Genomic DNA, 13392 nt, shown 5'->3' with positions numbered 1-13392 from the left:
TATTATTATCATTAACACATTTTCATGTAATATTGTGCTGAAAATTGGATTTTCTAATAGGAACTGTAAATGCACAACCTTACAAGGCTAACCCTACTACATATCTGACTCTAAATGGCTTTTGCAAATAAACTGCTAAACAATGCACTTTATCCTAACAATAAAACATTGGCTAGTCTTGTCAGCTGTAGACTCAATCCTAGATTGGCTGTATATAAGGCAAGTGGTAGGTAAAGTTTGGCTATAGAAAAACAATAGCAGTAAACAAGATATTAATTTTCTTTTAAAATGTATAAACTATGTTATTCTATAACACAACACAAATGTCTTTTAGAAGACAAAAGAAGACACAGAGCGCATCCCACTCTAAGTGTAACACCGTTTTAATGGAACAGAAATCAAAGTGTATAAATCACACGTACAAGATGAACAAAATTTATAGAGTATCCCCCGACACGGCGAGTCCCCTTGTGGCTTTCCGGAAGCTCTTCAGACGACATAGCCGACGGGGTGACGGAGAACACACCCACAAGCATCAGGAGTAAAGGACTCGAACTTGGTGATAGTGCTTTTAAATTTTGTTCATCTTGTACGTGTGATTTATACACTTCGATTTCTGTTACATTAAAACGGTGTTACACTTAAGAGTGGGATGCGCTCTGTGTCTTCTTTTGTCTTCTAGCTCTTCTCATGATCAGGAACACAGCCCTGTATCTCACTCTGGAGCTGCACCCACTCGCCACACTGAATTTGGGAAGTATTTAAACCCCTTGTTATCTCGTTCTTCTTTTTCCACTGTATTGTTGTTACTAATCTGTATAGGCATTTATATTGCAGTATGATATATCCAACTATATAACAAGTGTTATACAGACTAGTATATAACTTGCTATTCCTTTATTTTATATTGTATAAGGTTGGGTCCTAATCGCCTGTTGTTGTCTTTGTTAAAGCCAAAGCACAGAGTCACTATATTGGCTAATATATCTACACCCCGTTATACTAATTTCTCTTTGACCATATTCCCATTTGGGTTAATTAGATAATACTAGATTCCTCTAAGACCATAAGTGGAATTTAGTTTTTACTGGGAAGCGCAGTTTTTTTGTCTAAATTACAAATGTCTTTTAATTACAAGGTGTTTACTGTCAATTTAAAAAAGTTGACTCTCACTTTGTGGTGTTTTTACTGCAAATCCTAGCGTTTGTAAAACGCTAGGATTTACCAGTGCAACAAATAAAGGGGACTTTCAGTGATGAAGTATAAAATATTTCATGCTTAAAGTTCCTTTGTCTGCAGCGTTCGGGACGCCAAGTGCCTCAGGCCGCCCACGGCAGAACGCTATTTTATCAGTGAGGTGATTTTAGCCAATAGTGTGCTAGCTATCCAGCACGGCTATTGGCTAAGTGGTGTAAATGTCCCCTCATTGAAAAATAGCAGTCCCCTCATTGAAAAAACGCTTCAGACAAATAAAGAACTTTAAGCATGAAGTATTTTATACTTCATGACTGAAAGTCCCCTTTATTTGTTGCACTGGTAAATCCTAGCGTTTCACAAACGCTAGGATTTACTATCACTTTAAGTAGTTCAAATGTGATGTGGAAGTCAGAATTAAACTTTCATAGAGCTATCTCTTGTTGAAACCTAGCTCCTTTCCATACAAACATATTTTAAGGGATATGAAACCCACATTTTTTTCCTTTCATGATTAGGATATAGCATGCTATTTTAAAACAACTTTCAAATTTACTTCTGTTATCAAATTTGCTTCATTCTCTTGGTATTTGTTGAAAAGCACAAATTGGTAGGCTCATGAGACAATGCACCACTGGGAGCTAGCAGCTGAATAGTGTCTGCAAATATATGCCTCTTGTGATTGGCTTACCTATGTGGTCAGCTAACTCCTAGTAGAGCACTGCTGCTCCTTCAACAAAAAATACTTGGAGAATAAAACAAATTTGATAATAGAAATACATTGGAAAGATGTTTAAATTGTTATGCTGTCTGAATCATGAAAGAAAAATTCTGAGTTTCAAATTCCTTTAAGTAGGCTCAGGAGCATGCATATGCCTTAAGCATTATATAAATGTTAAAGACACATATATAAAATGTTTAAGACACATGCACGCTCCTGAGCCTACCTAAGCATGTAAAAGGAAATATGTTTTAACAAAGAAAAAAAAAAAGAAAAAGCTAAATTAGTTTAATAAAATGTTTGTTTGTTTTTTTCCTGTAGGTAGAATCAAATTTCAACTTTAAAGCATGACTCTTCACTTGTAATAATTTATAATTCACATTTAGCAAGTCATAATCTTTAAAAAATTTAAATAAAAAAACACGGTTTAAAAAAACTTTTTTTTAACAGCAAACTAAAACATCTAAATCACTATTTCTAATATGAAAGTCAAACTAATGTAGGTTACTCACGCAGAACAGATGTGGTGCACAAACTGCAGAGATAAGGTCCGTAATTTGGCATTTGTGTTTCCACCAAATAGCCCATCATACACCACCTGTAGCAAAAATACAGTTGGTTACCAACTACTTAGAAGAAACATTTTACCAAATGTTATCATCAGATGAGATAGATATATAAATAAACAACATTCAAGTAAACAGATTTTATATAACTAGGTGACAAAGATAACAGGTTAGAGAGCATAGTGCAGTCAAGGAAAGCAGCTGAGGTACTGGGAATCAGAGAAAATATAATGGCATGATGGGACATAAAGTAATTAAATCATATAATTAGAAGCAGACCAATAGATATTACTAATGAGAAATTCTGCATGACACTCAATAGGAAATACTTGCAGCTTCAAATGTCCCACATACATTTAAAGGGACACTAAAGTCAAAATTAAACTTTCATGATTTAGATCAAGCAGTTTTAACAGACTTTCCAATTTTTTTCCATTATCAAATTGTGCAATGTCTTTTTATATGCACACTTTTTATAGGCATCAACTATTAACAAGAATATGTAGGAGCTCACAGTGTATTCATATACGAGAGTGATTGGCATCATATATATGATATGATACAGGGGGGCCAGGAAACTGAAGTACATTTTGAAATCTGTCCGATAAATCTATATACCCTGTACATCGGCTGTCATTTTCCATTCAAGGGGATAAATAGCAAGGCTCTCAGTAACATCGGCGCGGCCACGCTATAAGCCCAATGCATCAAGGAGTGAGACATATTGTAATTGAGTATTTTGCTTCTTTCAGCAAAATCTATGCTATTGCGGAGCCAAAAAAAACCTTAACGACACATGACGTACAGAGTATGTCTGTGTCCTAAAGGGGTTAATGGTCCTTTACAATCAAAAGTAACAAATTAATATTGCATGTAAACTTTCAAATGTTCAAATATGATAATACATTCATTACTTTTACACTGTTTTGGAAGTAAATATTCTTACCACTGCCTACCCATTTTGGACACATCTGTACACTACATAATATTGTCTGCTTTGTATTAAACCTATAAGAATTGCAGAAGTTATTAATTAAGATTTAGCAAACATTTAAAGTAAACAAATTGAGTTATGCCCTTCATGGAATTAGAGTAGATATGGGTTTTAGTCATTTGATAACCATCACACTGGTCTGACCACCTATTGGGAGAACAGCTGACTAGCCGCATTAAGATAAATCTTGTCTTGAAGAAGGCTCAAAAAAAGAGCAGAAACGTCGACTATGACCATTTATGTATAATATCTGATGTTTTCAGAATAAACACTATCTATTGTTGAAACTGTGAGTGCCCTTCTTTACCCCAAATATACACAAATATTTTAGTTCATAATTAGAAAGAATATCAGCAACTGGTGAAATTAATTACCTAAGTCAATATGTCAAAAACTTCCCTTTCTACTAGTTACCAAAATGTTTATAAATGTCAGTGACAGCTACAGATTTAAACTTTAGTAACTGCATAACCAGTACCATGAATAACCAGCAATTTCTATTTCTATGATACCTTACACTATATACTCCAGTCTTCTTTTACCTGTATGTTTGATGGAAATAACTCTGCTGCTAGCCTGGATCGTAAAAGGTGAGGCACAATCTTTAACTTGACACGAGTACTGACAGGATCTCTCTTGAGTTCTGGCTTCAACAAATTCCCCTAAAGATAACGCACAAATTAACATCATATTAAACGGATTATGTGGGACTACAAGGGGCATGAACAAGAACTTTAAAATTACATTAACCACTTTGAGATTGTAATCGATTTTTTTTAAATTAATAATTTAGTTAAAAAAAAAACAAAACAAAAAACTTTGCAATATGTTTTTAATCTTTATTTTGTCTCCATAATCCTGTAATCTAATTCTGAAAATTATGGGGTTTCCAATTCCGATCAGAAGTGGAACAGAAGACTCCAGACTTAAACACTGCTATATTCCAAACAGCTATTGGTTGCCCCCTCTTGTGACCTATTTATAACTGCCCCTGATTGGCTCCAGCAGAGAAGAAAACCTAAGTTACAGCATGGCACCGCCCATTGCTTTATGGACACTAAAACTTATGTTTTCAATATTTAATCAACTAATATAATTTTTAAAAAATACATATTATTCTCTGTGGAATATTGGTTTTGAAAGTACCATTTCTATTTATAATTTATTTTGTGTTTAATGTCCCTTTAATCAATTATTTGCAATGCTAGTGACTATCAGCCGACAGTACCCACCAGCCAATGAGCAATAGCAGGCAAGACAATACAAAGTATAAAAAAGCTTTTTACTTCACAAATGTTTAGGCAAAATTTGTTTTCACTATGTTCATATGCAGCTGTCTCATAAGGTAGATAGAATTATTTTGCGTACAATTTTTAACATCTCCCACCTACCACACTGTGCCTCTGTTCTTTCTAATAAAGCCTAGTATCATAATAAAACATTTATTTGGAACACCAAGTCTGCATACAAAATAAATGGTTTTAAAAGCATTAACTGTCCTTTTGTTAGCAAAACTGCCATTGTTATGCAGTCCAGAAACATACCCTTTTAAATGCTTCTCCATCTTATCTACTTTAATGAAGTCAATTAGGAACCATTATAAAGGAGCTGCTACTGTGATCAAACAGTCAGTGTGCAGAATAAATTGTAGGAAAGGGAGCATAGCAAAATAAAGTATATTTCACCTAATTAAAGGCACATAAAACGGATTCTTTTTCATGATTCAGAGCATACAAAAAAAATAATCTTTAAAAATGTATTTTTAAATTAAGACCATACCTAGGTAGCTCAGGAGCATGCTCACTATATAGCAGCAGTTTTGCACAAATGCTTTTAGCTGCTGCAGTACAGTTCTCCAGACATACGCACTCTCTCAGCACATCTAGGTAGTCTCTTTAGCGAGGTGACCAAGAGAATGAAAGAAATTGGTAATGGAAGTAAAGTTTAGTAAATGTGTACACCCTATCTGAATCATGAAAAAAACTATTTTTGTTTCAAGTCCCTTTAAACCCTTTAAGGGGAATTCAAGAACTGCATTATGATGCCCTATTAAACTAAGAGAAAATGTATTCCACAGAAAATAAGCACTTACCTCCTTTGTTTTAAGTGGAATGTCTCCCAGATAAACTTTGTACATTTTGTTAATAATAATCGGATCATTCCAATCAATTAAGCTACAAAAAAAAAATTATAGGTGAGTATGTACATAAATTACCTCTCATTTTTTGCAATTAATTTGAAATTTCCTTTTTTTTCTAGAGAAGGGTGTGCAAGAAAATGAATTTAAGGTACATAAAACATATTTGCTTTTATATTTTCCAAATGTGTTAACCAATCTAAAAACGTGTTGTGAGTTTTCACATAAAAAATAAAAGAAAAAAGAAAATGTATTATTTTTCAAATAAATTATCATTTTAACAGCATATGCGGTAGCTCTTTATCTTTCATCCCAGTAAACAATTGTGGAAGAAGATGTTTTTCTAAGCAACAAGATGAAGCTTGTGTGACTTACCTCTGCTTGCTCCTCAGCTCCAGATCTGCAGCAGTAGCTACACTATGCCGTGTGTCACTCGATGCAATTACCAAATGGATGACGGCTTCCAGCTCTGGAACCTCTTCAGCCTCAAGGAACTTTACTATTCCCAGCTTGCACTGCATAAAAGCAAAGTGACGTCAGAACTCAACAGGAAAAAGTAGTTCAAGCTGCCATCAATTTAAACAGACATCAAAAACCTTGTAATAATACATTTCTGCTTTATTTAGCCAAGTCTAAAAGTTTTGAAAACAAAACATCTTGTTTGCCACAATTGTTTTTTTGCAGCCAAACTCCAACTTCCATTTGCCTTATTTCGAGGAGTCAATCTGGGTTTGAGTCTGCAGCAGACAACAAGGCTAGTCGCAATCAATTTGTGAGTATAAAGTGAATGTTTTTTTTTTGTTTGTTTTTTTAAATAAAATGCTTTTTGAGGAAAAAGCTATCTAAATATCATTTCTATTTAACCCCTTAACGACCAACAACGTACACGGTACATCCTACAAAAAACGGTCGTTAACGACCAAGGACGTACCCTGTACGTCTCCTGTGTTTTCAAGCAATAGAAGCGATCCTGATCGCTTCCACCCGCTTTCATGTCATTGCAACGAGGCATCCTGCAATAACATTTTTAGCTTTCCGATGCAGAGAGAGACACTCTGTGGCCCTCTCTGCATCGGCCATCAATGGCCGCAATCGTTGGTGGGTGGGAGCAATTGCAGGGAGGCGGGTGGGCGGCCATCGATGGGGAACTTCCGGCAGGCAGTGTGAATTCAGTCGCCAGTGCGTGCCGGAGCATGCAATCTGCTCATATGAGCATTTTTTGTATAAGATGTGGTGGGAGAGGGGGTAAAATTATTTTGAAAAAGGGATGTGTGTCTGGCAGGGGATAGAGAATTGAGGGTGGGAGCAGCTACACTACAGAAAAATATTTATATTTATAAAAAATGGGCAGCAAATAGTGAGCGGGGGGAGGGTTAGAAAGCTGTTTGGGGGGCTCAGGGAGGTTGCATGGTAAGGGGGGGGGATCCTACACTGCAGAAAATCTATAATTTAAAAAAACAAAATAAAAAAAACAAAGACAAACTTTATTTTTATACTGGCAGACTTTCTGCCAGTACTAAAGATGGTGGTGGTGACAATAGTAAGGTGGGGGAGGGAAGAGAGCTGTTTGAGAGTAGTCAGGGAGGGATCAAGGGGTGGAATGTGTCAGGTGGGAGGCTTATCTCTACACTAAAGCTAAAATTAACCCTTCAAGCTCCCTATAAGCTACCTAATTAACCCCGTCACTGCTGGGCATAATGCAAGTGTGGTGCACAGCGGCATTTAGGGGCCTTCTAATTACCAAAAAGCAATTCCAAAGTCATATATGTCTGCTAATTCTGAACAAAGGGGATCCCAAAGAAGCATTTACAACCATTTGTGCCATAATTGCACAAGCTGTTTGTAAATAATTTCAGTGAGAAACCTAAAGTTCGTGAAAAAATAAAAAAAAACGCCAACGTTTTTACTATTTGATCGCATTTGGCAGTGAAATGGTGGCATGAAATATACCAAAATGGGCAAAGATCAATACTTTGGGTTGTCTACACAAAAAAATATATATACATGTAAAGGGTTATTCAGGGATTACTGACAGATATCAGTGTTAAAATGTAACATGCAAATTTTGAAGAAAAAAAAAATGCTACTTGTACTTATTGCCCTATAACTTGCAAACAAAGCAAAGAACATGTAAACACTGGGTACAGGACAAAATTTAGAAACAGATTTTGGGGGGTCAAAGATAGAAAAAGTGTGTTTTTTCCAATTTTTTCATCATATTTTATAAAAAAAAATTATAGTAAATGATAAGATATGATGAAAATAATGGTATCTTTAGAAAAAACTGTATATAATATGTGTGGGTACAGTAAATGAGTAAGAGGAAAATTACAGCTAAACACAAACACCGCAGAAATTTAAAAATAGCCCTGGTCCCAAACTGTCATAAAATTGAAAAGTGCTGTGGTCCTTAAAGGGACATTATACACTCATTTTGTCTTTGCATAAATGTTTTGTAGATGATCTATTCATATAGCTTATAAAGTTGTTGTTTTTTTTAAATTGTCAGACTTTTCAGACTCCTAACCAAGCCCCGAAGTTTTATGAGAATTCCATCAGCTACCTACTCCAGCTTGCTCCTGTTTGTGTAAAGGGTCTTTTCATATGCAAAAGGGGGAGTGGGGAGTGTCTTATTTCCCACTTGCTGTGGGCTTTCCAGCTACCTTTGCTAAACAGAGCTTCTAAGTAGGTTTTTAAACAGTTTTATACTGGATTTTTATATCAGTATCTGTGCAACTTATTCTTTATAGTAGTGACTATTACATGCAGTTATATGAAAATGAGTGTATACTGTCCCTTTAAGGGGTTAAAAAGGTACATGAAAACTATTTTTTTTGCTCCATGATTCAGATAGAGAATACAATTTTAAACAACATTCCAATTTACTTCTATTATCTAATTTGCTTCATTCTTTAAGTATGCTTTGTTGAAGAAATACCAATGCACATGGGTGAGCCAATTACATGAGAAATCTATGTGCAGCCACTGGGCATATTTAGATATGCTTTTCAACCAAGGATATCAAGAGAATGAAGCAAATTAGATAATAGAAGTAAATTGGAAAGTTGTTTAAATTTGCATGCTCTTTCTCAATCATGAAAGACAAAAAAAAATGTGTGTTTCGTGTCCCTTTAACATACATTATAATCTTAAAGTTTTGTCATCTTGAAATATAGATTAGTTTTGAATTATATAGGAAGATGCTGTATATTCATGGCTATAATGTTTATTTTTTTTGCAAATTAATTCAATTAATCCATTTACATGTCATGCTCTCTCAGAGGTTTCTGTCAGATTATGTTGCACACTTTTTCTATCTAGAAGATATCAGATATTATTGGATTTGCAGTTCTCAAAACAGTTTGTGTCTGCAGAAATAACATGCCCCTTCTTCACAAATGTTATACAATAAACTTACAGAGTTAGGAAGTAGACCTTAAAAGGGACATAATCATGAAAGAAAACTTTTGAGCTTCAGATACAGCATACATTTTTCTGATTTCAAATTTACATTTATTATTAAATTTGCTTTGTTCTCTTGGTATCCTTTGCTGAAGGAGCAGCAGTGCTCTCCTGAGGCCTAGCTTAACCTTTTGGGTGAGACAGTGATAAACAGCTAGCTCACAGTAGTGCATTGCTGCTGAGCTTACCTATGTATGCTTTTTAACAAAAGATACCAAAAGAATGAAGCATATTAGATAAAAGTAAATTGGAAAATTGTTAAAAACTGCATGTTCTTTCTGAATCATGAAAGTTAAATTTTGACTTTACTGTTCTTTTAATGCCATTGCTCCCCTGCAAATCGATGTACACACAATCAACCCAGGGGCAAGCATTAAAAATGAAATATGTTATTGTTTTATACTGGCTAGGGATTTAAATCGTAATTTAAATGATATCCACCCTGTGGGGCGCTGCACTACAGAAAAATGATGGGATTGGGGCCCCTAAATAATGAACATGGAAGGGGGGGGGCCACTAAACTACAGAGAAAAAAAAAAAAAAAAAACACAACTATAAATTGGGTTTGGGCCTCCATTAGTGGGAGAGGGGAAGGTTAGAGAGCTGTTTTGGGATTGACCAGGGAAGTTATCACTACACTGCAGGAAAAAAAAAAAGCTCTAAACTGCATACTGGCAGACTGTCTACCAGCACCTAAAATGTGAGATGAGTGTGGGTGAGGGTAGAGAGAGCAGTTTGGAAGGGATCAGGGAGATGTAGGAGGATAAAACCTACATTACTATACTATTTTCCTTATCAGCTAATTAGCCCCTTCACTGCTGGGAATTTCAGAAGTGTGATGCGCAGCTGCAATTAGCGACCCAATTACCAAAAAACAATGGCAAAGCCATACATGTCTGCTATTTCCAAACAAAGAGGATATGAGAAAAGCTTTTACAACCATTTGTGTCATGATTGCACACGCGGTATGTAAATAATTTCAGTGAGAAACCCAAAGCTTGTGAAAAACATAATTTATGCTTACCTGATAAATTTATTTCTCTTGTAGTGTATCCAGTCCACGGATCATCCATTACTTATGGGATATATTCTCCTTCCCAACAGGAAGCTGCAAGAGTCCACCCACAGCAAAGCTGCTACATAGCTCCTCCCCTAACTGCCATTACCAGTCATTCGACCGAAAACATGCAGAGAAAGGAAAACCATAGGGTGCAGTGGTGACTGTAGTTTAATGGAAAAATTACCTGCCTTAAAGTGACAGGGCGGGCCGTGGACTGGATACACTACAAGAGAAATAAATTTATCAGGTAAGCATAAATTATGTTTTCTCTTGTTAAGTGTATCCAGTCCACGGATCATCCATTACTTATGGGATACCAATACCAAAGCTAAAGTACACGGATGATGGGAGGGACAAGGCAGGTACTTAAACGGAAGTTACCACTGCCTGTAAAAAACCCTTTCTCCCAAAAATAGCCTCCGAAGAAGCAAGGTATCAAATTTGTTAAATTTGAAAAAGTATGAAACGCAGACCAAGACTCCGTCTTGTAATCTGTTCAACAGAAGCCACATTTAAAAAAGGCCCAAGTGAAAACCACAGCTCTAGTAGAATGAGCTGTAATCCCTTCAGGAGGCTGCTGTCCAGCAGTCTCATAAGCTAAATGAATTATGCTTTTTAACCAAAAAGACAGAGAGGTTGCTGAAGTCCTTTGACTTCTCCTCTGTCCAGAATAGACAACAAACAAGGTGAATGTTTGATGAAAATCTGTAGTAGCTTGTAAGTAAAACTTTAAAACACGAACCACGTCCAAATTGTGTAATAGACGTTCCTTCTTTGAAGAAGGATTAGGATACAAGAATGGAACAACAATCTCTTGAGTGATATTCTTGTTAGATACCACCTTAGGTAAAAACCCAGGTTGGTACACAGGACTACCTTATCCGTACGGAGAACCAGATAAGGAGAATCACATTGCAACGCAGATAACTCGGAGACTCTATGAGCCGAGGAAATAGCTACCAAAAAGGAACTTTCCAAGATAGAAGTTTGATATCTATGGAATGAAAAGGTTCAAATGGAACTCCTTGAAGAACCTTAAGAACCAGCTTTAAGCTCCATGGCGGAGCAACATTTTTAACCACAGGCTTGGTTCTAACCAAAGCCTGACCAAATGCCTGAACGTCTAGAATACCTGCCAGACGCTTGTGCAAAAGAATAGACAGAGTAGAAATCTGTCCTTTTAAAGAACTAGCTGACAACCCTTTTCTCAAAATCATCTTGGAGAAAAGATAATATCCTGGGAATCCAGACTTTACTCCATGAGTAACCCTTGGATTCATAACAATAAGATATTTACACCATATCTTATGTTAAATTTTCCTAGAGACAGGCTTTTATGCCTGTATTAAGGTATCAATTACTGACTCGGAGAAGCCATGCTTTGATAACATCAAGCGTTCTGTCTCCAGGCAGTCCATCTCAGATTAGTTATATTTAGATGGTTGAAAAGACCCTGAGGTAGAGGGTCCTGTCTCAGAAGCAGAGACCGTGGTGGAAAGGATGACATGTCCACCAGATCTGCATACCATGTCCTGCGTGGCCACGCAGGCGCTGTCAAAAGCACCAAAGCACTCTCCTGCTTGATCTTGTGCAAACCCCTCCGGAGGGAATTCCCACTCCCCCGGATGAAAAGTCTGACGACTTAGAAAATCTGCCTCCCAGTTCTCAACACCTGGGATAGGGATAGCTTTTAGACAAGAGTGAGTCTCTGTCCAGTGAATTATTTTAAGACTTCTAACATTGCTAGGGAACTTCTGTTCCCCCTTGATGGTTGATGTAATCCACAGTCGTGATATTGTCCGACTGAAATATGATGTACCTCAGAGTTGCTAACTGAGGCCAAGTCTGAAAAGCATGGAATATCGCTCCCAGTTCCAGAATATTCATTAGAAGGAGGGTCTCCTCCTGAGTCCACTATCCCTGAGCCTTCAGGGAGTTCCAGACTGTATCCCAACCTAAAAGGCTGGCATCTGTTGTAACAATTGTCCCATCTGACCTGCGGAAGGTCATACCCTTGGACAGATGGACCCGAGATAGTCACCAGAGAAGAGAATCTCTGGTTTCTTGGTCCGGATTTAACAGGAGAACAAATCTGTGTAATCCCCGTTCCTCTGGCTGAGCATGCATAGTTGCAGTGGTCTGAAATGTAGGCGTGCAAACGGTACTATGTCCCTTGCCACTACCATTAAGCCGATTACATTCATGTACTGAGCCACCAAAGGGCGCGGATGGAATGAAGAACACGGCAGAAATTTAGAAACTTTGACAACCTGGACTCCGTCAGGTAAATTTTAATTTCTACAAAATCTATCAGAATCCCTAGGAGGGAAACTCTTGATATTGGGGATAGAGAACTCTTTCCTTGTTCACTTTCCACCCATGCGATCTCAGAAATGCCAGTACTACGTCCGTATGAGACTTGGCAACTTGGATGTTTGACGCCTGTATCAGGATGTCGTCTAAATAAGGGGCCACTTCTATGCCCCGCGGCCTAAGGACCGCCAAAGTGACCCCAGAACCTCCATAAAGATTCTAGGGGCTGTAGTTAACCCAAAGGAAAGAGCTACAAACTGGTAATGCCTGTCTAGAAAGGCAAACCTGAAAAACCGATGGTGATCTTTATGCATCGTAATGTGAGGATAAGCATCCTTCAAATCCATTGTAGTCCTCTATTGACTCTCCTGGATCATAGTTAAGATGGTACGAATAGTTTCCATCTTAAATGATAGAATTCTAAAGAATTTGTTTAAGATCTTTTAGATCCAAAATAGGTCTGAAGGTTTCCTTTCCTTGGGAACCACAAACCGATTTGAGGAAAACTGTGTCCCTGTTCCTCTATTGGAACTGAATGGGTCACGTACACAATGCAAGAATGTCTCTTTCTTTATCTGGTTTGCAGATAAATGTAAAAGGCAAAAACTCCCCTTTTTTGGGGGGGAAAGCTTTGAAATCCAGAAGATATCTCTGGGGTATAATTTCCAATGCCCAGGGATCCTGGGCATCTCTTGCCCACGCCTGGGCGAAGAATGAAGTCTGCCCCCTATAGGATCCGTTACCAGATAGGGGTCCGTTCCTCATGCTGTTTTAGAGGCAGCAGCAGGCTCCTTGACCTGCTTATCTTTGTTCCAGGTCCGGTTGTCTCCAGACCGCCTTGGACTGAGCAAAAGTTCCCTCTTATTTTGCCTTAGAGGAAGTTGATGCCACACCTGCCTTGAATTTTCGAAAGGCACGAAAATTAGGCCTTTTTTGTCCCTTGAT

General features: G+C 37.3%; 1 protein-coding gene across 1 annotated transcript in view; it reads right to left on the bottom strand.

Moving 5' to 3' along the window:
• ECPAS (Ecm29 proteasome adaptor and scaffold) overlaps positions 1–13392 on the bottom strand; it is a 304008-nt gene that overhangs the window by 248078 nt on the left and 42538 nt on the right. The window contains exons 7-10 of the mRNA XM_053702690.1: positions 5988–6127; positions 5568–5649; positions 4018–4137; positions 2428–2513 (exon numbers count right to left, since the gene is read on the bottom strand). Of these exons, the coding sequence (XP_053558665.1) occupies positions 2428–2513; positions 4018–4137; positions 5568–5649; positions 5988–6127 (428 nt within the window). The remainder of the gene's footprint in view (positions 1–2427; positions 2514–4017; positions 4138–5567; positions 5650–5987; positions 6128–13392) is intronic.

The sequence above is a fragment of the Bombina bombina genome, chromosome 2, assembly GCF_027579735.1.
Source record: "Bombina bombina isolate aBomBom1 chromosome 2, aBomBom1.pri, whole genome shotgun sequence".
NCBI lineage: Eukaryota > Metazoa > Chordata > Amphibia > Anura > Bombinatoridae > Bombina > Bombina bombina.
This window is presented reverse-complemented; position numbering and strand designations above follow the sequence as displayed.